This window comes from Elaeis guineensis, chromosome 5 (genome assembly GCF_000442705.2).
Source record: "Elaeis guineensis isolate ETL-2024a chromosome 5, EG11, whole genome shotgun sequence".
NCBI classification, from domain to species: domain Eukaryota; kingdom Viridiplantae; phylum Streptophyta; class Magnoliopsida; order Arecales; family Arecaceae; genus Elaeis; species Elaeis guineensis.
The window spans coordinates 3,301,176-3,327,326 of record NC_025997.2 but is presented as its reverse complement, the minus strand read 5'-3'; the positions used below and the strand labels follow the sequence as shown (position 1 = coordinate 3,327,326).

At 37.4% G+C, this 26,151-nt stretch overlaps 1 protein-coding gene across 2 annotated transcripts; it reads right to left on the bottom strand.

Moving 5' to 3' along the window:
• Positions 1 to 451: 451 nt before the first annotated feature.
• On the bottom strand, positions 452 to 24,316 carry LOC105044449 (uncharacterized). Of its 2 annotated transcripts, XM_010922352.4 has the most exons (19): positions 23,883 to 24,316; positions 19,661 to 19,740; positions 17,998 to 18,048; positions 17,349 to 17,882; positions 16,955 to 17,209; positions 16,196 to 16,261; positions 12,577 to 12,756; positions 9,785 to 9,836; positions 9,405 to 9,692; positions 7,819 to 7,929; positions 5,397 to 5,588; positions 4,635 to 4,910; positions 3,161 to 3,775; positions 2,050 to 2,558; positions 1,902 to 1,962; positions 1,731 to 1,799; positions 1,369 to 1,606; positions 967 to 1,137; positions 452 to 868 (listed from the first exon to the last, which is right to left on the bottom strand). In XM_010922352.4, the coding sequence occupies exons 1-17, from the start codon at positions 24,123 to 24,125 to the stop codon at positions 1,520 to 1,522; spliced, it is 3,669 nt and encodes a 1,222-aa protein (XP_010920654.1). In that variant the 5' UTR covers positions 24,126 to 24,316; the 3' UTR covers positions 452 to 868; positions 967 to 1,137; positions 1,369 to 1,519. The 2 variants fall into 2 exon arrangements, with proteins under 2 accessions (XP_010920654.1, XP_010920657.1); XM_010922355.4 differs by lacking the exon at positions 452 to 868 and having other exon boundaries at positions 1,008 to 1,149.
• Positions 24,317 to 26,151: the final 1,835 nt, after the last annotated feature.

Genomic DNA, 26,151 nt, shown 5'->3' with positions numbered 1-26,151 from the left:
TGAATTTGTTTTCATCCCTACCTCAACCAGACCATCCAAGCACAACGTCTGCGCCCATGGCACCTTACTTTTGGATGTAATCCAATTAACTTCAGATTGGACTTGGTCCAACCACGACGACCAGGGCGCAGCTCCAAACTCTAAACATAGTACCTACCGGATTCACAGGTCAAGAACCGGACTGGTTCAGACCAATTTGCACCGCAATTTCCAAGTATGGGCAAGCCTTGGCTTGACCTAGACTGGCGTTCCTGTTCGTGTCATGCATACACAAATATTGCTGGGCAAACCTGTTAGCACACACGAAGTACCGCTGTCGACTTGGACGTAGGTTTGCTCAGGTATATATATATAGGCCACACAAAAACTGCTGCAATTATTTAAAATAACCCTTAATATTCAAACAAGAGCCCAACAAAGTAAATAAAAGCAGACTGTTACCAAAAAAAAGTAAATAAAAGCAGACGGACTTATTATTTTATATGGAGCAAAACTTTGCACTACACGATTTTACAACACTAGAAAATCCTACAATGACACAAACAATACAAACAAAATGAAGAAATGTAACATAAACTAACCAAAATTCTGACGCACCTCAAACATTTACACTTAGGATCCAGAACAATAGGTCAAAAATAGACAAGCTGCCTCCAAATAGAAATTACATTCAAACGTTATACAAGATCAGAGATTCTTCTCACGATGTTGTTCTTCTACCGAAACACACCAAATTTTTATTACCCAAGGATGCCTCACAAAAAACCTGCATGAACCTCGGAACTACAGATACAATTACAAAATTTAATGGCCAAAAAGTTGTTTCCATGTTGCGGAACCCCATCTTCAAATGCTGGTGGCTATTTATCTGCAACGAGAGAAATGAATAGCTACTTTCCTATGAATATTTTACCTCTATATAAACGAGCGGTAGGATTACAGATCCATTGGAGACAACAGTTTTACCTGAATGGTGAACAAGAAAATGCCCCTTTTCTGATGGTGACTGGCAGAAGAAAAATAATTTAAATCAATTAAATGAAAAAAGTAACCTCAAAAGGTCCCCTGTACATCACATGCCTCTGCAGTTGAAATTTTTCCCGGTAAAATGCTAAATTACAAGATTTGTTCAAACACCTGCAAACAAAACTGCCAGAAAATTCATCAGTAACTACCCAGAAGGAACTACTACAGAAATCTGAGAAAAAAAGTGTCTACATTGATTATGCCCGGTAACCTTATCAATACAGTTGCTTGAACTAGCAGCTGTCTATTACATGTGATGATCATTAACACGTCTTTCATATGCAAAATCACTTTCAATTTAATTACAAGAACATTTTCAGATAAAATTAAAGATCAGATTACCTCATGGTATTACTGGTGCTGAGTTCAGTCCAGATATTTCAACTTGGATCTTTTAGAAACACCAATAGGGTAAAGAGCATCAAGTCCCACCAGACATTCCTCAATGGTTGATGTCTGTTGATACAACCAAATTTGATATAATCTTCTAACTTTATAATTTAGTTCCAAGATCATTTGATAGCTGTAATATTCCACGCATTTGGAGGTAAGGATTCTCCAGAAGTTTTTCATTGTTGCACTATTTTTTTCAAGAGAAAGAAAGATGTTAGCACACGTGTTTATTATTTCAAACAAGAAGCATATGTACAAATATATATATCTCTTTACAAATGAGTTCAAGCAACATGTGAAAGAGCTACAACCTGTTGTGCTTTAATAATGAGGCTTTGAAGCATGCGTTGGTAACTCTCAGGCTCCTCTGTCATCATTCTCTGCGAACCAAAGCAGAAACAGTAAGTATCATACAGGTGATTACATAAAATTGGTTAAACAGTTAGGATAGGAGATCGTTGTGAGAGAAGGAGAAGGCATACTTTCAACAGAAAAGCAGCAGAATAATATGCTACCCTTGAGTCTGTATCATCTAAAAGTCCTCTGTCAACATCGAAAAAGTACATTAATGTTAGGCATATCCAAAAGACTGGTAAAGCATAACGTACAACATGGGTGGGCAAAAGCTACCTGAAAAACTCTTTGCCTTCAACTTCAAGAAAAGCTTCTTGATCAGCAGTGCATTTACCAATTAAAAGTAAAAGAAGAGCAGCCCGTATATCTGATGTAGCACCAGGAAGATTCCCTCTTCCTTTGCTGCCAACAGCAACGCCTAGTGCAATATCATCAGTTGCTGCACCAGCAAGTTGTATTAAGGGCCAGTAGAACAATGATGTTGGAACACGAGCCACTAGCTGCATAGGTGCTATAGCTTGTCCTCGCAAAAGCAATGCTGCCGTTGATGCTGTCTCACATGTTGGAGTGTCTCGACCAGTGCCCTGACTGGTGCTAAAATTTCGTGGCAGCTCATCTTTGCAATCATTATTCTGAAGTGTTTCTTGTGACACACGAGCTTCCCTGTCTTTGCGAATTTCAGTTGTACAACCAAAAAGATAGCTGAGGCTTTTAAGATTCCCAGAAGGCATTTCATTTGCAGTTTGAAGCCTCAGACATAATTGAGAAAATAACATGTCACACATCTGCACATGAGTTTAAATCAGAGAAGAGAAACACTGAAGAAAGAATGAAGTCTACAGAAATGTTTTGATACACCTCTTAGAAAGTCCTTGAACTCAGAAACATTTGGTCAAACAAATTTGAAGAGAAATACTGTCCTACAATAAACATATTGAGGTTTAAAATCTAGAGCGTAATTACCTAGTGCTTGAAGATAGAATAAGTCATTTTAAACAAATTATACTCAACAATGATAATAAATACAAACAGAAGTACACAGAAAAAATCTAGCATATTAGAAGTCCCAATCAAATCAGCAGTAAATATCCAGCTTGACAAAAAGGATGAGCTCTCTGATACAACTGTAAAATCAGGAAGCAAAGAATGCAAACCAGCTTAATACCCATCATCAGCATATCCTTGTTACACCAGGATTTTAATCACTGGTTTTGGTGAAGACATTGCTAAAGCATAAAGAGCAATAAATTAAAATCACCTATACTTCTAAAACAAGTTCTAAGAAGAGATTGTTGCAAGTAATCTTTAAAATGATCAAGACAGATCTACATTAAAAAATCTGACAGCAAATGTCATTAAGGTTTAGAAGTAAAACATGACAAATTACCTTCAAGATGTTGATATAGTCGGTCTCATTAATTTGAACCACCAGTGATAAAGCAGTGCTCATTATGTCTATAACTGCATTTGCTTTGTCCAGACGGTTTTCACTACAATCAACACCTTCATGATTTACATGCTGCATCTCGCTTTCATCAAGCAATAATTTGCATCGCATGAGAAGTTTCTCCAAAACATAAAGAAAGCCCCACCTAATAAAGTTGTGTTTTGACTTCAAAAGCCCACACATTATAGAGATAGGCAGTGGAACTTCTGGATCAGTTGAATCTTGATTGCCAGTGACACCAATTTGTTGCTGCAATTTTTTAATGTTTGACCATATACTCCTATCATTATCCTCACTAATTTCTGACAGAAGCAAATCAACTAGCCATATATACCCATGATGGCGATAAGCAGATCTATCTGAGTGAAGAAGTGAGTGTAAGGTAGCCCAAGAAAGTCTAGCTTTTGTACCGATATCAGTTTCTCCAAGTCCATTCTCAATACTCTTAACGGACTTGTAAGATTTTGTTATTCGAATCATATACGAAAATTCATTATCCAATCTGGTGAATGTGCTTATAGTTGCATCAAGTTTCCTTGTGATCTTCTCCAAGAGCTACACATAAGAAAAGGATCCAATAGATTATATCAATTACACGAGAAGAAATAAAAAAGTGCAAATTAGTTTTTTGCATCATCATATCTTTTACCTGATTCACATGCTAAAAATAGACCATTAGTGCCGCATGAAACTTCTGGTTACACAAGTGAACACAGAACAAAGTATTTTTTTAAGAAAAGGAATCACATGATCGGTTACAATAATAATGATTAACAACCAAGTGTAATGGAAGGGTCTCATCCATTATCATTTTCAACTGTGTAATGTAATTCTTGCACCTTTTTGGATAACTACGGATTTTTGTAGGGCAAGAACTAAAACTCAAATTTCTTAATGTTCAGATAACAGCGGTGGCAGTGATTGGTGATCCCATGGTAACACTGGAACAAAACATGAATCAAAAGTGGACACCCATTAGAGTATTTGATAGATAGTATTTACAAGTAAACAGAGTTAAAATTAAATTGCAATAGCTCTTAGACTGCCTCCTGAGTTCTGACCAAGTGATCCTCTCATTGCATGGGTGGCTTTGAGTAAGCTTGTCAGCATCTTTGTTCAGACTCAAGGCTCATGGAAGATCAAGGATTGCTATCTAGCATATGGCAAGTACAGAAATACAAGAGCCATAAATCACATTTACAAATTGAGTAACTTGCTAAAATAAACACTAGAACCAGCTCTAATTCCCAATTTTTGAACATCTAGCATCAACAGCCTATGGACAAGCAAACTCAACTAGAATTTTATTTTGCTCATCCATACATGTTATTTTGGATTGTTTGTTCATATATTTCCAAATGCATTCCATGCTTTGAATAATAAGATATAATAATATTCACGGGAAGAAAATTACCAAATTTTGGCGTTCATAGTTCGGTGAGTTTGATAAGGCTGCAGAGATAGAACTTTTCAAAATCTCTCCAATGCCTTCCACGCCATGCTTAACAGCAATATAAAAGGCTTCAGGTGCATCAGCAAGCGTAAGCATGGAAGCAACAGGTTGAATCTCATCATAGGCATAGGCAGAATTTCCACCAGCCAAACAAGATTCATTTATCTGATGTACAACATAGTCAAACAGAACTAGAAATAAATCACGCTTTTCTTCCCTTGAGTTGGCCCGTGAGTACTGCAAAGTAAAATGAGATAAGTTTCCTACCAGGACAACTATAGGTAAATCTTAAACTGAGAAATTAACATCATTATTTTACAGAACAGACCCTTCAAAAATATACTTAAAGAAAGAAAGGTTAGGCCACAGGAGGAAAAAATAATGCAGTAAACCATAAAAGTATTGAAGATAATTATGACTTATTTCCCCAAAAGTTACCAAGGCACCAGTATTATGACTAAATTTTAAGTTAACAGAACTTTCGAACTGTGAAGGAATTTTTTTTGGCTAGAAACTGTTCAGGAATTTCAATGTTGCCAAAATCATGACTTGATTTTATAAAGCATCTCTCAACATCAATTCTCTATATTTAACTCAAATGTTTCACTCTAAAACACTAGTCAATTATCAAACAAGAAAATCTAACCCAATTGAATTATGAACCTTTCGTAAGTATCACGAAATACAGGTAACTGTTTGAAAGATGAATAATTTAGAGCATACCTCAAGACATATGAAGTCAATTCCGCCAAGATGATCAACTTGTTCAGCAAAAAATGTTGGAGCATCGGAAGCAGCTTGAATAGCTCCATTTGAAGTTTTATAGAACATGTTTGCCAACATGCAGATGAGCTTGCAATGAACTACTTCTGCCCACGAATGTTCATCACTGATCTCTACAAGGGTCTTAATAACCTGTAAGTGAAAGCATACAACAGAAAGGCATAGATAGATGAGGGATACTCCTAAACAAAAATGTAACTATTCACCAGGCAGAGATAGTTCAATGCACCATGAGAGGATACTGGGAAGAAAGACTTCTTTAGATGCTTGGATCAAAACCTAGTCTCAAGCCCTAAATCAAATCTAAACCATAGCGCACCCAACTGCATGTTGTATTTTAAACTACTCACATGGAGTGGTAACTCCGTTCTTTACAAAATGCACATGGATTGTCCATCACATATATTAATCCTTCAACCATTCCCCATCTTCCCCCTATGATTCCAATTCTCAGCATATATAGTTGATCAATAGCATATGATTACTGGTGGAAAAGCATATAATGCATTCATAAAAAGTGAGTGATAAAAGGGTGAGCATTGGTACAACAGTAAGGTTGCTCTATTGTAACTTGGAGGTCGCGGGTTTAAAACACGGAAACATCCTCTCTACACGCGGTGCTAAAGCTGCATGTGACTCTCCCCAGACATTGCAATGGGAGAGACTCATGCATTGGGCCACGCCTTTTTTCATATAAAGTGAGGCATGGTTTATCAGCTAGATACAAACTTTTAGAGTGCAACATATTCATGACAAACAAATGGGGTCGCATGGAATATTTCATAAAACAGAAAGTGAATCATAACATGATAATACTCTACATGTACAATAGTAGCATATGGACTGGTTGAGTTTGGCAAAATTGAGATGGTAAGGTATATCCATAGTAAATCTAGTGAAATGTAATAAGATAATGTGCATTCAAGAAAGCCAGAGCAGAGATAATGCAAGATGAAGTGGTAAACACAAACATCTCAAAAATGTGGAACAAATTCTAGAGACAGCCTAGTTTTGGGGAAAGGAAAGCATATACAGGAATGGTAAGAAAATGTTTGAAATATTCTATGACATTTGACAAGTGCATGGCAATGAACGGCAAGACAATCCATAAAGCAAAAACATACAAGGTGTGATTGGAGGGCTGCTCATTGTGCATTGTAGACCAACTTAGTTGTATGTATTCAAGCTCATTTTTTGAGCTGCTTGGATTTGTCATTTCTCAGGTCAAGCCCAAGGTTAGACCAGAATCTGTCAGTGAACGACTGTTTAGGCTCATTTCATTTATAAGCATTAAAAGGAGTTCCTCACAGAGCTCGTTCTGGGTTGAATGAAACGGTTATAAAGCCAAGTCCATGCTGTACATGAACTGCATGATTCGCTTGCAGCCTTACATGCTGGCATGATGTGATGACTTCATATTTGAATATGCCAAATCCAAGCAGATCAATGGAATACCTTTGGACATTTATAATGTGAATCTATGGTTAATCAAGTTAGAAAAGGCCAAGAAGTTATATCCTAGTCAAATTAAGTATTTAAATTGATAAAGAATTGTCAAATTTTGTCATAGAGTTAATGTTTGCAAATCTATCTTAATTTAAGTCATGCTCAAGGATTTAGGTCCCAACGGGACGTCTCGCGGGACACTGGAATGGGGTACCATCCCATGTATCGGGACAAGACGTCCCATTAGCGTCCCAGCATCCAGATCAAAATACCTTGGGACATCCTCTGCCCCAAGTGTCGGGACAGAGCGGGATGGCGGCGCATCCCGTTCCATGAAAAAAATAGGACAGCCCTATCCCACAGGATTTAAAACCTTGATCATGCTTACTTCGCAACCTACTTCGAAGTTTTCCCTCTAATGTATTCTCCACACACCTTGTTCTCTCCAATTGTTGACAAATTAGCCCATTTCAACTTCCACTGCTATAAAGAGTTCTGCCCTGACCATATTAAGTCCTGAAACCTGAGTGACAGTATTTGCAGGTTATAGCACGATCATCTCATCACAAGCATTGTCCCAGTCAATATTTGAATCTGTTCATTGTGGATGCAAGAACTACTTCTTGCAAGGGAAAATGAATGTGCACCATATTTCCTTCCTTCTCAAGTAAGTGCTTTTCTATTCCACTATAAGAGAAACCTAAAACTGATGTGAAGTGCTTTGCCGACTAGACTTGCTGACCTAACAATAAGCATAGGAATGCAATTGGCTGGATCAAATGTTCTAGAACACATTTTGCATATCTAACCGTACTTTGAAAGAAATTATCATAGCCTCTAGGCAAAAGATATGACAGCAAACTAATGTAATATTTGAAATTTAAAAAAAACAAAAGTAGAAAGCTTGGCATCTCACCCTTATGTCAAGACCTTCCAACCTGCTCCTTAATATTTTTCCTCTATCACAAACAAAGTAAAATAGACAACTTAGAGCAGATGCCCATACAATTTCTTCCCTTTCTTCTGTCTGCAAATATTCAATTGGACATATTACAAAATCCAAAACAAAACAATGTTAGTTAACAAGCTAGATAAAGCAGACCATGAAACATCAAAAGGAACAGAAGAGCAAGAAACAATGACACGATCTATCCAAAAGTTTCTCTAGTAAAAAGGAAGCAATTCACATAAAAAAACAGAAATCTTTTAGGCAATTCATGACACTTTATCTGTCAATCAAGATTCTATTCCATCTCCTAAAGCATTGTTGGTAACACAATGTGCAAAGTTCTGCAGAAAGTATTACTTACAATCTCATAAGAAAGTTCCCCTAAAACTTCCAGATGTGCTAGTTTCTTTTTTTTTCTTTCTTAAAAGAAAAGCATGAATAGCAGCCAACAAGACAAAAATTACTAAAATAGAAGAAAACAGATTGTGAAACACTTAGTGTCAGAAAACAAGTAAATTTAGCCTTGCAGAAAGATTTAAGGTCATTGTTGTAAGCATGAGCAAAATCCTTAAAGCCGCTAAAATAAGCATAGAACTCAGGCAATTAGCTATGCACTGACCTTGCATTGCCAAGGTTACCTTTCTAAAACAGATTGGTGAAGAAGAGAGAAGAAAAAAGTGGAGAGAGGGAGAAGATAAAGGGTTAAAAATATGATTTTCTTCTCTGTTATAAGAGGAACAACATTTATTAAGAAAAATAAAGAACTACACCATCCACTAACCACTTCTTGTCAAAAATTACAACTCAGCACCTCATGCCAAAGCTTCTCTTGGGTCACTCTTCTCTCTACACCATCACCTACCAATCACAATGACCCTAGTGTACTATTGATTCATTGGAAAATAAAGATTCCTTCTCTGTGCCAACTTTGGCCACAGGACTATATGTAAAGATGGCTATTCACCCTCCTAATCAAGGAGTTCAACCAGGGACCTATCTATTTAAGATTGTGATCCATGATTCCCCATTACTAGGATGCCATTTGGATTTCATTGCAAATGGGGACTGAAAAAGAGGAGAGAGAGTGGGCATGAGAAAAAGAGTGTCTTGAATAAATCTTAGATGAAATTGATGGAGACTTCTATTGAAGCTAAATGCAGGAGGGAGGGGTCCACACACATTTTGGAGTTCTACTTGTCAAGATGGCAGATTGGTGAAAATTATTCATGCTTTTGTCAACATCCCAGATACCCAACACATAGCTTTAGTTATTTGTTCTGTTTTAACTTTTAAGAGTAGGGGCACTCTTGGAACTAAAGTGTAAATGCTGGGAAATATTTCACATGCATGATAAGCAATATTGTCCATGTGCATGTGCATGTACATGTGTGTGTATACTTGTGGATGTATCTATGTGTGATGATCGAAGCGAGGGTCATGTATCAGCTGCAGCAATTCTTAGACGATGCAATGGAAAAAAAAAAAAGAAAAAAAAAAATCATAGATGGAATGGAGACAAGTTCAACAATCCTCCAAAGGATCATAACTAACACCTGAACAAGAAGGTGAAGAATCTCAAATAATATGGCCAAAAGCCATGACTCAAAATTATCAACAGCTGAAGCCATCCTCCGCTGCATGTTGGACTCTGTATCCATCTTTCCCTGTGTCCCCGGTTGTTCTTCAATAGTCAAAGAAGGCTCTTGTAAAGGTTTAGCTTCATCAATTGGTGGAGGATCTTCGTGTAACATAGGCTCCAGTAATTGTGCATGGACACCAAGATTTAGAATTAAATCAAAAGCCCGGATCCTAGAAGCAACTCTCTGAGAGCTAAGCATACCCTGAAAGATATTAAAAAAATAAAAATAAAAATTACAAAAATCAGGAAATCCATCTACATTTTCCCTCAAGGAAGTCATAAACCGAAGCATACCTCTAGCATATAAAGAGTGAGAGGAGAAGCAATTCCAGGATCCATCACATACCTGCAAAAGGAGATTATATTCATATTTAACTCATCCTAATGATACAAGGAAACACAAAGGAGATTAAAAACAAAGAAAGGTTGGTGCAGATGGAATGCTTGTTAACTGTCTTGAGTCTTGCATGGGCTTTGCAAGTAGCAAGATTCATAAAGCTAACAACTTGTTCAAGAATAAATATTATGAAATATTAGATCATCCATTCAATTTTTTTCAGTAACTTGCCTTATTACTAGTTTCAGTGGCAAATAAAATGCCCACTGTTGGAAAAAATAAATGGATAAGCATCAGTAAAACAGGTATGTGCATGAATGTGCCACATAAGTATTGGCTTTCGAGGAACAAGAGCAGATGAAAATCATGGGAATATAAGAAAACTAGGATTACAACAACTTCCTATAAGGCTAGAAAAGTTCTAATTAAGGCTGAAAACAGAAAAGTTGGAGGTGATATTTGAAATAGAGGCTATGGTGGTGGTGAGAGGAGTCATATAAAATTTATTGGTTTTTATATAAAAAAGAATTCTGCTAGATTGAGGAAGGTCGAACTGGATAGAAGTTTGAAAGTTGATGAGAAAGACTATCAGGTATCTATTTTATCCTATGCTCATTTTTAGGATAAGTTAATTGGAAATGTGCGTCCAGAGAATGAAACAAAAAGATTAGCACTGTACGAGAATTGAAGAGAGTAAAAATACTGCATGGTTCGAGTGTTACTAATTGTTGATTTATAATACAAAAATGGATGCTATCCATTCAATAGTGGTGATTTTTCTATCACAAGTGATCTACAAATTGACCAATGATTATGAGTGCAGTCCTCTTGATGCAAATTAAAATATCAGAAATCATGGTAGTTGAGGGTCACAAAGTCTTGAGATAAATATAATGCAGAAAAGTAAAAATAATATTTGATTATAGCAAGTCAGTGGCTTTTATATAGGCGCAACACCACAAAATTTCTGTTACAAATCTCAACTAGTTTAGTCACCATAATAATTAAATTCAAATATAGTGTAGTAAAGGATAAAACTAAGAGATTGGGTCATTTTAGAATAGGTTTTTGGCATTGAGCCTGATTTAGCTGTCTTAGGTTAGCTTAGTGTTGGTTGGGAAACATCATCACTGTTGGTAGTTCCTTGACCGTTGATGATGCCTATTACCTCTTTACAGCAATGATAAACATGACCCAAGGATACAAAGTCATCACCAGCTCAACTAATGGCTTTTATTTTGAAATGAAGGTTGCCACATGAATGTCCTACTCATGAAGTCAGCATATATAAGCTGCTGGGGCAAGAGACTCCATCAAGAACATGGACATTCGAAATTGTTACGTCAGAAAGCAATCGATAGTATTTAAAATTGATTAGGTATCCCACCAAGTAATGCAGGCATGGTTAAGGTCAAGCTTGCCTATAAATATGCCCAGCAAGCACGTGATTTTAAGATAAGCATGCTCGTTTGAGGATCTTCTTGAGCTCAGTGAAAAATTCCTACTCTGCTTCAGCAACTGGACATCCCTTACCTCTTTGAAGATGTAAGCTAATACATTAATGAAAAATAATTTTATTAGCACTAAACAACCAGGATAAGAACTGGCTCTACAGCATTTTCAGATGGACAAGATTCTTTAGGTTAACAAAGCAAACCTGAACAGAAAGCATTTAACTTGTTGCCTTTTTATCATATATCAGGCTTGCTCATGAATATTTTAAGGCCCTCTTCCTCTGATGAAAGCTAAGCTCAGCAATTAATTAGGTGCACTTACCTCAGCTTCTATAAAACAGGGTGTTAGACTCTACAAAGAGCTTGTTCTCGTTATCAGTGCATAATACAAGGAATTGATCTAACCTTGTTTGAAGATGAGGCCATGAATGACTACATGCAGTATACCACAAAATTCATGTGCCTTGCAGATCCACTCTTTACCAATTCTCTTGCAAATGCAAGCACATCACTGGTTCCAGAATCTTCACACAACACATAATTTCACTAGTCTTGTTATCGGTATAGAACATTTCATCCATCGGTCAAGTTCATTATCGAACTAATTTATAAGAATTTTTTGTGGAAGCTTGATAAAGGAGATGAAAATCAGGGTGCTTTCATTGGTGGAGCACACACCAATAACAGAGAGATGCTAAGGCAATCATTTGAATGATTGATGACTATATGTCATGTAACATGATCTCACATTGATGTACGAAAAGTTTAGGTTCAAATATGCAATTTAGAAGATTTTGAGAAAATGGGATGTCGAAAATTTTATGATATTATAGAGAAATTAAAAAAAAAAAGTGTTAATGTGACATGACGATAAGCTTACAAATGGGATGTCAAAAGAATTAGAATATGTTCTCACATTTACACTAAGCAAATGACCATTTTAAGAAGTTCAAATGAATTTGAAAGAAAACCAGTTGAAAATGTTGGTGATGTATTCTAGAATTGTCAAATGGTCATTAAATTTTACAACCATATATGACCAATCTACTGCAAACAAAATGTCTTAGGTGCTTTATCAGACAATCATACCATCAGCAACAATGTGGATGATCTAGAAGAAGCATCAGATTTTAAATAAGAAAACACTCAGGAGTCAACTACCATATGATAATAGGCAACAGATTTGTACAATAGAGACCTTCAGTATTGCATTAGTGGAACTTAACATGATGAAAACATATAAACAAGTCAAACATTAATTCATCTAGCAAGCCCAAAGATCTATTTGAGCATACATGTCAATAACAAGCTTGATGAGCACACTGACAGCAACATCCGTGGCCGGCTGCCCACTCTGCTTAGTTAATTGCGGTGAGGCATTCAACTGATTCGCATATGGTGAAGAGGACTCTGAGCAAACTTCAGCTATCACTTCACAAATTTCAGCAGGATTCAGCCTCAAAGGTTGCTGCTCACTGGTACACGTTAAGTTGATAATAAGAGAGAGAGCAAGAAATTAAGCACATAACAGTTTCCAAATACAAGATGCCAGTTTGCCACACACACGTGCGCACGCATACACACAGTGGACAAAAAGCATGAATACCTCTATGGAGATGCATATATCTGATATTTATCAAGACATTTAACTGATGCAGCAGAGCTTCTTCATCCAATAACAAGGTCATAGTAAATCCAAATACTAAGTTCATGCCAAAAACCTACTCAACCCAAATTTCTGGCAGACAATACGACCCACCCTTTTCCTATGCTGATTCAAGAATTCTACTTGTTACTTTGTGCTGCCCACCAGGTAACTATAGCAAAAGGATGGAAGTCCCACTTCTACCTTCCTCCACCAGGAAAGATCATTTTCCATGTTTTCAGTACTACCTATTACCCAACCTTGGCCAAGGGGAAGACAAAAGGTGCCAAACAAGTTCAACCATAAACAAGAATAGCAGTCATTTTCAGTCAATACTCATCTGCATGCGGTAAGGTTGTGGAGTGTGACGACTTCCCTGTTAAACAAACTTTAAACCTGAAATGTTTCAATCTTTATAATTCGGCCATGGTCATTGAACCCCTCATTAAAGGGATACAAAGGATGGTTTAGGTCTTCTGGGAAGTAGAATTTTAGTTTCCACTATGGGCATGCCTGCAACCTTTGAGGTTTTTAAGGTGCCTCTTTTCAATTCATTGTTGTGTATATAATGGTGAACACGAATGTTAGAAGTTCAAAATGAGTTGCAGGCGGGATGTAGAATATGCCCTGACATCATCATTAGAAAGTTGCACATAAAAAACTTCACAATGAAGCCTCTATTGGCCTTTCACCTCTGATTCTTTCATTCTCTGCACTAGAGAAAAGGGGTGCTGAGTAGATGAGAATAATTGAACTCCCAAACAATTATTACAATGTTACAGAATCCTATGCACCTAAGGGTGGCAAGCAGGTCGGATATAGGTTAGGTCAAAAATTTGTCAACCCAAATCTGACCTATTTATTAAACATGTCAAAAATCCAGATCCAAAACCCAACCTTTCTATTGAATAGGTAATCTGATCCGACCTACATAACCCATTTACTAAAGCTGGTCAAATCAGGTTAAACAAGATAAACAGGCTAAGTGGGTTTTGAATGCGTTAAATGGGTTTAAACGGTTTAAATAGGTTAAGCAGGTAAAGTTAACCTATGCAGCCCCCTATTTTTACCTTTGTTTTGTTTAGCCTCTAAATCCACTTACCAAGTAAACAATAACCCACTTGGTCTCAAATTTACTTCCTTCCAACTCCTACAGTGTCTACCATAATCTTCCCTTCCCTATCTCGCCCTAGTTAACAAGAAGTCTGCTCTCACTTATCCTAGAACTTCTAATGATGGAAAAAAAATTGGAAATGGAGTCAATCCATTTTTCTCATAATCAGATATTTGCTAGGAAATGTGAAGTGCAAGGGAAACTAGCAAGAAACTTCCAAGGACCACCACCAATGAACTACTTCTCAATGATTTCTAGAGGTTTTTATGGAGTTTCTCCCAGATCTCCATTTGTTTTTACATGGCACTTCCCTCTACCTGCTTCGGTAACTCTTCTAACCACCGTTCACCATACTTGACCATGTTGCCCATACCAAGCATATCATGCTATAATGGTAGCAAACCAATACGCAGTATGAGGGGGGACCAAGTATTGGTACCATGAACTGACTCATACCAACACTGTACCAGGCTACCAACATGGCACAAGTACAGTAGCAAAACCGATACTGCAAACAATGCTTTCATTGCCATTTCCTGCATTCTTTTGCATCAGGGCAACTATGTTGTCATCCCTGCCCATTCACAAAAATTAGTTTATCCATAGTAAAGCAAGGCACAATAAACTATCTTATAGGAGTTTGCTTTTCGATCAACATTGACCTATTATTGGACCTTCCTATCACAATGTCTGCTCGAATTTTATTTCATTTCAATTAATAGTAGTTAGCTCAACTACCTATTTAGAAAACTCTATCTCACATCCAACAACTTCCCTATATCCTCCACTTTCCACATCCACATTAATAATTAAATTATTATTCACACTAATTTGGGGAGTTAGGAACAAGCAAAGCAACCTGAGGAAAAATCAAGTTACATAAATGCCTCAAATTAGCACCCAAAAAAAGAAAAAAATCAAGTACCATAAGCAAATTACTAGTTCGTAATAGGGAACACTGCCTTTTTCAACCAAAAAACAGCCAAAGGATTTGCTTTACAAGCTAGACAACACCTTATTGAAAATTGTAATGTATGGTACAGACATGAACAGGGGTCAACATATTTCCAACCCTTATGGTTAAGGATAAGCTTCTGAAAAATAGTAAAACAAGTATTTAAGAGAGTAGCTTTTTAATTAAAAATCCATTCGATCCATATGGGCAGGCTTCGCCAGGGGTGCAAAGCACCGCTCATCCTCGATGAGCCCGCGGGCATGCTGGAACAGTGCGGCAGCCACATTGCAGCAGCAGCAGCTCCCCCTACAACCCCAGTGAGGTATCCGCCCAAAACCAATGGACTCAAACCATCCTCATGGGGACCACCTCAGCCATTCCAGTGCTTCATGCTTAGAATCATTTAAGGGCAGGTAGGTTATCATGTATAAAAGATTTGATGATAAATGAAGGGACTTTAACCTTGTCGCCATGGCCTTCAACATAACCCTATAAACATATTTCAACAAGTTAATCAACCAATAATTCACAACACACTTGGTGCCCTCAGGTAAGCTTTTATTTTGCACTGAAGTTTCTTCTTATTCTTTCTTTAACTCAAGTCATTGCAATGATTCATGCAACTTATATAATATTCTGACAGATCATATGTTCCCTTAGTTCAATATAAATCCAATTATATTTACATATGGTCACCAATTTCAATATATTCAGTGTCTCCTTTCAACACTCAATATGTTATGAAGAAATCATAGTCACAAAAACTCCAGTTTAATGAATTTTTCCCATTTACTCCTGAAAATTCTAGTGAAAAGTTAATTTTAACTCATGGAAAGAGTCCCTTTAGAAGTTCTAGAAACCACTGAGCATTCATGAATTTATAAAAAACCAAATATTATCTTAAGCTTCATTGAAATGTTGATCACTTGCCCATTTACTGAGATGTGTCGATATTCTTAATATTTTCTGTTCTTTTCTTGTCCTACAAATAAATATCTTTTTTCTTCTTGCAACATATAAACTTCTGTCCTTGCAAAAAAAAAAAAAAAAAAAAAATCAGAATCCTGACCTTGTTATCATCCAAACAATCATGATCACACAGAGAGTTCCATATTTAAATGCACACAAATGACCTACTTACTTGATTATTACTATTGTAACAGGAGATCTATGAGATTGCAGAGAGCTTTGGTTTAATACCTGTAGTGTTTGTACTGAAAAAGACGACGGGCTCGGGGATGGAATGTGCTTGCTGATACTTCCTTCCTACAGGAGAGAAATATATCAGTTACATGCACATATTCTAATCAATAATTTTGAAGTTGACAAAAAAAAAAAAAAAAGAAATTAGCTTAAACCATGCACTCCCACATGGCTGGGCAAATCAACAATTCTTAGCACAGTAGTGTGATCTGATGGTCCTTTTTTTCTAGAAAAGTAAAAGTGTAATATCATAAATGCTCCTACAATATTGTGAACAGGCATGTAATTGTCCTTTTGAAAGGAAAACCAGATGAACACCCTTGAAGAATTAGGGTTAGGACATCTTTAGTGAGGGCCACAAGGTTGGGTGGTAGGCCTCCATAAAAGCAGAAGTTTTGGGTGTTAAACCTGACCTACATCATTGATGACTGGTCAGCTTTCATGTTGATTTAGTATTGCTCCTGGAAGAATCCTACTGATATTTTGAACATTTAATTTTTTTGTCGTACTGCTGGTGGCATCCTTTCAAAAAGCTTACATCATATTTTACCAAAATTGATTCAAACAGTACATCTAAGATCTACAATCTTGATGCTTACATGAGAATGCAAGCAACTTAGGCCTTGTAACTGCAAATGAGTTGCAAACATGGGAATAACGCATCCAGCTATGCAAACAGCAACAAAGTGACGGAAACAACCAGAAACCAAAAAAATTAAACCAGTATTTAACGGTACTAGCAAAGAAGCACATTACCAAACTTGATGAGGTCCTGGTTTCATGCGCTTCGATGCAGTTATAGCTTTTAGATGGCTATGAGATGATGCAAAATTAGTAGCTGCAGTAGCTGTCGAAGGTTGCAACAGGTCAATATCAGGTAAATCTTGTGTTACAGAGTATTTCCACGGCTTTTCCTTCATTTTCGCCTCCATGTCCCCCACCAGAAGAGCTGCAGCACCAACCTCTAGGAAACTATGAGTATGGGCATCTTGGGGCATCATAAGACCATCACTGGGTCAAAAGATATTCCTGTGAGTTTCTCACATTTTCCCAAATTTATGCTACTCAACCAAAGCTGAACTTAAAGAAATATCAAAACAGTCTCATATGATGTTACTTTGCACATAGATAAGCAGCACCTGTGATTTACCTTTCTCTTGTGAAAAATATTTGGTCTTCTCTATCCCCAGGCCATCGCCATTTGACGAGGTCAACGAATATATACTTATTATTCTCTCCTCCATCAACTTTCTCTAGACTTGAGAATCCTGAAGCAGATGGACTAGAACATTCTCTTGACTCAAGAGAGTCCCTATTGCTAATAGCTTCTGGACTTAGTTGAGAAGTAAATGATCTACTTAACAAAGATGATAGAGTTGGAAGAGATTGCTTTGCAGAAGTTGAGGCACCAGATTGTGCTAGTGGTTGGAATGACAGTTTTGGAATATGCCGTGCCACCAGAGAACGAACATAATGCAGGGACTTTACAAGTGAAGCAGAATGAAAATCGGACACTGGCAAGGAAGGGACAATAGCATTTGATGCTGCTACTGATATTCCGGAATGTTGACTTAGTGATTTGGACCACAATGATACTCTTCGATTGGTCACAGATTCACACTCGGCAATTGAGTTTGCACAGAAAAGATCAATCTGCCTCAAAGTCTGCACCTTTGGTACATACCTATTACAGAAAATTCAAGACAATAACTCTGGTTACATATATTACTTCTGCATTAGCAATGAAACAAAATCAACTGAATGTCATGGAATGCCAAAAAATAACCCAATTAACTTACCGAAGAAGATATCGTTTTAATAATGCCACGCACCTTGGCACTACGGCTGGGCTGGTTCAAGCAAAACAAGTATTAGAAAAAATAGTGAATAGTTGATAGTGTTCTAATTATCTTTCATATTTTCCTTTTTCAGATAAATATGACACGATAAACCCTACAAGTTAAACATGGCCAATCATCGCATCTTTCAATTTGAAAGCATTTTCTCGTTAGATCCAAATAAAAAGTGATAGGTCCCAAACTAGAATAGTCAGTCCCATATAATAATAGCAACCATTGTTCGCGAACCGTCCCGAACTGGATGGTTCGGGACGTTCCAAACCGTACCAGTGGCAAACCGGGATAGTTCGGATAGGTAAATCGAAACACCCAATGGGGAGAGAGAAAGAGAGGAATGGAAGAGAGAGGAGGGGAGGAGAAGATGGGACGACGCCGTCCGAAGCCAGCAATGGCCCGTTGATGCTACCAGAGGACCCCGGAGGCCTCTGCAGCTTGGTATCGTCCGATAGGACATTTAAATGAGAGAGAGAAAGGGAAGCAACGGTATTGGAGGGACGTACAACCAACAGAGAGGCTGCCAAGAGTGCTGGGCAGTTGCTATGGCCGTCGGATGGTGTAATCGACGCCCGCAGTGCCGAGGCATTGATTATGCCGTTCGACGGCCACGACAGCCAGCCAGTGGCCCTCCAATGGCTTTCCCTCCCTCCTTTTCTTTCTTTCCTCCCCTTTCTTTCTCTTTTCCTCCTCTCCGGTTCCCTTTTTCTCCCCTATGTCAGTTCGCGCCGATCCGATTTGGTATGGACCTGTACCAGCTCGTAACGCCGGCTGACCGGCACGGATGGCGGTTCCGATTCCAACTTCCTTGATAGGAACTCGAACAAACAAACATATTATATACCAATAATTACATAAGAGAATCAAAACATTAACATACATTACATAAATATGAGATGATCAAATGTAAAACTGTGCAAACCCTTTAGGCAATCAAAATATAAAACATTGCTGTCAATTTCCACATAAAATTGATTTTTAAATGCAGGATTTCATTTGGTTAAAACATCGTGAATATGTGTGAAGGGCCTTAAATCAAACTCAGACAAGGGAACAAGAGCCTGAACAATTCAGAAAAGGATAAAATAAGGTCCAATCAGCAGCAAAATGAGAATATTCATTTGATGGATAATCATTTTGTTATAGATTTAGCATTACATCATCAGTCTCTCTTTCTTGCTGATTCAGTTTCACGAAAAGATATGTCATGAAAGCTCCTTTTCCCATTTCAAGATATTCCTAAAGATGCACTTCACAAAAGGATCCAGACATTACCTTCATTTATTAGATTTTGAAGAGAACACTTAAGTGATGATGCAGATTCTAATGTTCTTATCTTTTCAAAATACAACCATTTTGCTCTTTTGTATCAATGCAGTTGTTGACAATGAGGATTTTGGTAGACATAACAAAATACAGAAAAGAGATGATAGATTTCTGAGCACATAAAAGAATGCTTCTTCGGAATTAGCTTACAGAGCAATATTGTGAGCAGTGATTTGAAAAAGAAACAAAGATCAGCTTGAGAGCATAAAGACCATGATCGGAACCAATAAGTTTCAGTACCTTGGAAAAAAAAGAAAAAAGAAAACCCTATATATGAAAGTACCTGCGATCTCTCTCTGCAAGTGTATGTTCTATTAGTACACTGTAAGCCATATCAGTGGTTGATGGGGAGGCTATATAATCCTGCCAACATATAATCACTTCAATATCAAACACAAAGAAAACTTTATACATGTTTCCTTCCAGAGCCAACAAATCAATTCATTGAACAAATGAGAAGGCAAATCCAAACCGATGTGGTGAGGCTTGTGGAATAATTATTATAATATAACAATAATAACAACAACAATAAATAATAATGAGGTAATTTTTAGAATTAACAAATTTGGTGACTGAATGCATTCAACGTATTTATCACAGATGGAATGCTGGCATTAACTGCAGCACTTCAAACTGTTACAAGCTAACTGGAGGGCTATCAGTAACCAAATGGGGTGGCATGTGGCTAGAATTATTGGGAGGACTTTGAGATTAATAAGATGTACAAATATAAAAGAAAAAGGATATTGTGGTGGTAGTCGGGTATTAGTGTGTAGACGGGTGGTTGGTGGTGGAAGAAAGATGAAAACAAACAATCATTGAAATGAGAAAGAATACAGTAACAGCAAGTTATGGCCTGCGAAGCTCCAATATTGTGCAAGAGCAACATTACAACATAGTCTTATTAGTGAGGTGCGTATCCATTCTAAAATATACCTAAAACCCAAAGGGAAGCATTGTGATGCTTGGCACTCTTGCAACTCCATGTCATGTCAATCAAAGATGCCATGCTCTAGTTATACCTGTAATACCAGTATGAAACCAGCATACTGTTGTAGGGTGCAAACATATTTAATCATCATTACACAAGCATACTAACTGTCAATTAAACATTGATCTGTTCAATGTACAAAGCATCAAACATATTTAAGCAGTTTATTTAATCAAATTGTTAATCTTATCTATCAGAGCTAACAAGCAGATTCTAATTTTTTCGCAATTTCACTCCTGGCCCTGTCAAATACACTCTCCAGCAATTCCATATGAAAAAACATATACACCCAGAACTCAAAATACATGTGCATTCCCTATAGAAAAATTATGTCCATTTAACTTCACTTAAACACACAGCTTATGTATGTCTGATGGAGCTGGGGGCAAAAGTGCCTAAAATTTCAAAACTAGGTCATTCTAGCCAAGATATAGAAGCAGTCCAAATATGCAAAGAGGCAAATAAAGTGGGCCATTTCTAAAAACTTCATTTCTACCATCATTTCGCATCACCAAAAACTTAAAAGGACATGACTTTATGGTGTTTTGTTCAGAAGCAAGGCCAGAGCAGGTTTTTAAAATTTGAAAGAGGGTAGAAATAACAATTTTGGTCAAACCTGTTTATTCCTAGAATGACATTTTGATTCCAATTTATATGGTGCTTCTGGATATTCCAAGTAGCTGGAAAAATCAACCCCCCCCCCCCCCCCCAAACAGAAAAAAAAGCACTGTGTTTTGGCACGTTTAGGAGTCAATGTGAATGGGTTCTCAAGACTGATGTTCTGCACTAGTTTTTTCCATTCTTAGAGATAAAAGAAGCCCACTTAAATGGAAAATCTCGCAACTATATTAGAGGGAGCTGACTCTAAAGCATACACTTTAATGCCATATTTAACTCCTAAATATATGAATTGACCATTATATATTACAGATGCTCTTTCTATCCTTAAGTGACATAACCCTATATTAAAAAAAGGAAAGAATTGACAACAGTCATTTTCAGTCCGAGTGTGTGTGCCTATCCATCAGATTTCATCCCTAGATCTCATTGAGAAGTGAAGGACTGCAGAAATAGGCTCATGAAGTAATTCCCTTTATATGTTTGATGTTTCACAGCAGGTCACCAGTGTAAAATTTGACAGGTGAATTGTGATCAACTTGGTTTAAAAGAACAAGCATATAAATTGAAAGGATTAGCTCTTGCAAACTTAGTCAAAGCTGTAATTGGCTTCATCAATGCCCAAGAACATTGATTTAGTACAGAAGGTTACATAAATTAAAACTGTAATAGAGACATTGTCAAAGGAAATTCCAGCCAGGCAAAGAATCTCAACTTAGTAATTGTCATGTTAAATATCACAGAAGAAGTGTGACAAGCCCCTTTTGATTTGAATTTGATAAGCAGTGGAGAGAATGTACTATTATCATTGGGACATAAGCACATAAAAGCACAAGGAGTCACATTATGCCTGTGAGTCTGAGCGAGATGCAAGGTTAAAAAAAAAAAGGAGGAAAAACACTAAAAATATGATTGATAACATAATAGGATGGAAAGGTTGAGATTTTATCAATCAATGCTACTCTAGATCCCACAAGAATGATTGGCCAACTGTATGCAATGGATCTGCCAGAAAAAAAAAAAAAAGACAGCATAAAAGAGGGAAGAAACCAACAATGGTGGTTATAATCAGAGATGTGACTATGCATGAATCTCACAAGATGCTCAAGGATACAAAGCAATGAGTCAGCTATAGGACACAATGTGGAAAACAATGTAAATAAAAAAGTGGAACCTCAGAAGGTTTTTCTGTGAGTTACATGCCAAGTTCACATGTAAGTTCACATGGTATAATGAGTAGCTACATGAAGATATGACACATGGCAAGCAGCATACAGTCAATGTCATCTTGCAATGGAACCATAAAATGGCAGAGCAAATAACTAAATGCATATATAGAATGGTAACCCCAATAATGATATGCTATGAACTTATAGGCCAGAAACACTAGCTGACTACAAGACGAAAAGTGGCTAGCAACTTCAGCAAGTAGCAAGAGGACTACCAAAATATTTATGAATCACAAAGTTGACACCACATGCATGTAAAGACAAGAACTTCAAGCAAGCAACATTCACCTAAGAATATCAGCTAGGCAAGGGAAAGATGACAAGTTGGATAGTTGGATCTAATAGCAAGAACTGACAAAATTAATTACAAGAAGATCAAAGTCTCCGGGTTACAAATGGTCCCAGCTTTTCAAAAAGAGCCTCACTCAAACCAATTGGGAAACAGCCTAACTGAAACCAATTTTAAAACCTGAACTAAAGGCTTGGCTCTTAAATAAGCCAAGCCTCAGCACTAAAGGCTTACAAAAGCAAATAAAAGTTCAGCTCAACATCATAAGAAGCTAACTCTAAATTGCCTCTTCATTCAATCTCAACTCTAATCCTTACAAGCCAAGCTAGAATACCTTCTTTTAAGATTAGCTCAAGCTTCATTAACCCTTTCATGCAGCAAACACATCTGAATAGCCTACCACTTGGCTTGGCTAAGCTCATTTGCACACCCAGTTGCTACAAAAGATGACATCCATCATGACTGCAACTGTAACGGTAGAAAGAACTATACATCTGAGATATATGGGAAGAAAAGAAATCTTAAGTCACAGAGCTGATCCATGAAGATTACAACAAAATCGGAAAAACAAAAGTTACTCAAAAGCATGGAAAATAGTAGGCTAGCCCAATAGCCATTCTCAGCCACGCTGCATCTGTTTCAGCTAAACACAAACTAGTTTTCTTTTTGGAGTTAATTCATTAATATTTTAAGGTCCTACATTTTTTGTGCTTCTTTTCTTTCAACCAAACATAAACAAGTCAATCCTATGGTGCACAAGATGAAGGCTGAAAAGATGATGATTGCTTGGAAAGTATGACCAACAACTATGGTTAAAGTAGAGATCAGTGGCCAATAAAGTATCTCAAAATCCTAAAATCAGCGGATGACTAACTCTACCCAGCCTGCCAGCTATTAAATGTGCTACAATTAACTACAAAGTTCCATCGGCTAATAATAATTCTGGCAAAGTGAATATAGTCGTAACAAGTAATTAAGGAAATAGAGATAAGCGTACAAATAGGTGCAATCAACAGCTAAAAATTACAGTTCAAGGTTAGTGATGGCTTCTCCTATTAGACTTACCCTAAGAGACCTCACCATCAATACCAGTAGAAACGGAAATTTTGAGCAACAGACGGAGGAGAAACCAAGAACAAAGAGCAAAGAAACAACCATAGCTCCACACTGCATCCGAGGAATCAAATCCTATAAAGTGAATCTGACAGATTCCAGCCCAATTTCCCGAATCCAACCCCACTTACAATACAAAAGATGGACGTAGAACCGCGCACAATTAACCCTCGATAGAATCCAAATCTGAGATCAAAACGCCCAAGAACCAAGAACAAGGAAAGCAAGAGAGCAATAGAGAGAAAACAAGAACAGGAGAGCTCACCCGGAGAGTCCTGGCGGCCTCGGAGGCGACGGCAGAAGGGTTCCCATGGAGAAGGTTCGAAGTTGAGGGAGAGAGGCAGTCGGCGACGGCCCGCCGGAGCGGCTCCGGCGGCTTCTTGGCGGCCGGTGACGATCTCTGCTGCCGCCCGGACGGCGTCCCATAGAGCCTCGCGCCCGCCGGGCTCCGCGATGGGCTATAGCTGAGCGCCCTCTTCGGCGCCCCCACCGGCTCCTCCGCCGGCATTCTATCCCTCACTTCTCTCTCCTCTCACTACCCGAGATCACTCCCTCTCCCCCCTTTTATATAGCTCGCTCTCTCTTTCTTTTTATCTGTCTCTTTCTTTCCTTTTTTTGCGATAGAATCTCTCTATTTCTGCTCCGCTTGCTCCACATTTGAACCCGTCATCTCTCCCTTCATACTCTCGGTCTCTTCTCTCAGTCGAGGAAGAGCGATTTGGGGAAACGAAAGAGGAAAAAATGATCGAGGGATTTGGGGGGAGAGATTCGTTGGAGTTTCGAGAGGGCAAAAAGAGAAGCTTTCGAATCCTCGTTTCGATTTGTCCGTGGATCGTCGTCCGGAGGCACCCACAAAGAAACCCTAGAAATGGAATGCCGTGTGTCTCTCACGACAAATGACTAGGGTGCTGTTTTTAGGTAGGCAATGTGGGTGTCACTAGGAGTCGGGTATATTTTGAGAGGATTATAGCTGGCAATGCTTCCTGGGGCCCACCAGCTGGTCTTCTTTTTAAATTAATTAACCAACACAACGCAGACTTCGCTGGTATCCAAATTCGAATGAGGTTATCAGTTTCCAAAATACAAACGGACGATGCACGGAGAGACCCCATGGAGTTACATGCTAAAAAGGAGAGTGTATTTGTCTCAGCACTTTCTGTTTTACTGCTTGGAAGTTCTCTGTGAACAATTTGGCACAAGACGAAGGATTTTTCTCCTATTTCCACCGTGTAATGGACTTGCGATGACCTCTCAGCGATGCTGAAGTCCGTTAGTAGTGGAAAAGGTGGAAATTTAGAAACTTTACTGCTATGGTAGATGTTGGGAGCAATCGATAATTTGATGTAGGGCACCTGTTGACTTAAACTACTTAACAACAGATAATTCGATAGAATTTCTTATATAAGGTAATTAGCTGTTCTATTTAACAAAAGATAGAGTTCTTATGGGATGCGAGCTCTTTTTTTTTTTTTTTTTTTTGGTGACATGTTGTATCAACTACCTAATTGCAGTTAATGAATGAGTTAAACAATCAATACATTCTCGTCATCACAGGTTTTTTTTTTTTTTTTTGGCATAGTCTGCAAATCATAAAGTTAATTGATGGTAGATGAAAAACTTGGATGTTAAATTACTAAAGAGAGAATTCACTATAAAATTCTAGACGACTGACATATAACTCTATTTTTGCTAGATTTTCATTGATTATATAGTGTGTGTATCTATATATATATATATATATATATATATATATATATATATATATATATATATATATCCTTTTCACATGAGATGTCTATTTTGCGGCAGCATTGATCTTAAGAATCAAATTTGTAATAATAAATTTGTTGTAATTGGTAACCATGAATATAAGAAGCTTGCCACATATAAAGATTGGAAAATGAGCTACAACATGCAATTGAGAAGAGAAAAGGAGATAAAAGTTAGCATGACTTTAGAAGCTTTATCATTGCATTGCAATACTTGCTGGTTTTTTCATTTATAAAATATGGCTGGGGTTCTGATTCTTTTCAATTTGCGATTGAGTTGGAAGGATTCAGCTTGATCAATCGCCATTACATACTACCAATTGAGAACCAGAACTCTCCAATTAAACCAAAGAATCGCAATAGTTAAAAACACTAAGGATATAACTTTTAAAAAAATGTGATTATTTACTTTTGATATTTAAATTTATCATATATTGTATTGCCTCTTCACCCATATATTCTCATGCAAGGTTTTCTGTCACTCTCTCCCTCTCTCCCATTATGCATGTATGGCAATGTATAAATTACATCAAATGGCTTCTAAGCTTGATTCATTCAAGCAGAGATCAAATAGTGGTAATGTTTGTGCTGAAGTTGGATCTTATTTTATACTCTTTTGTCGATATAAAATATAGAGTTATGAATCTTAAATGAATGTTATATTAGTTTTGGAGACCATTTTGTTATGTTGCATAGATAAACAAGTAGTAGTTGAATATCAAGCACCGTGCATCATGCAGATGATTTTCTCGATCTTAAGTTTTA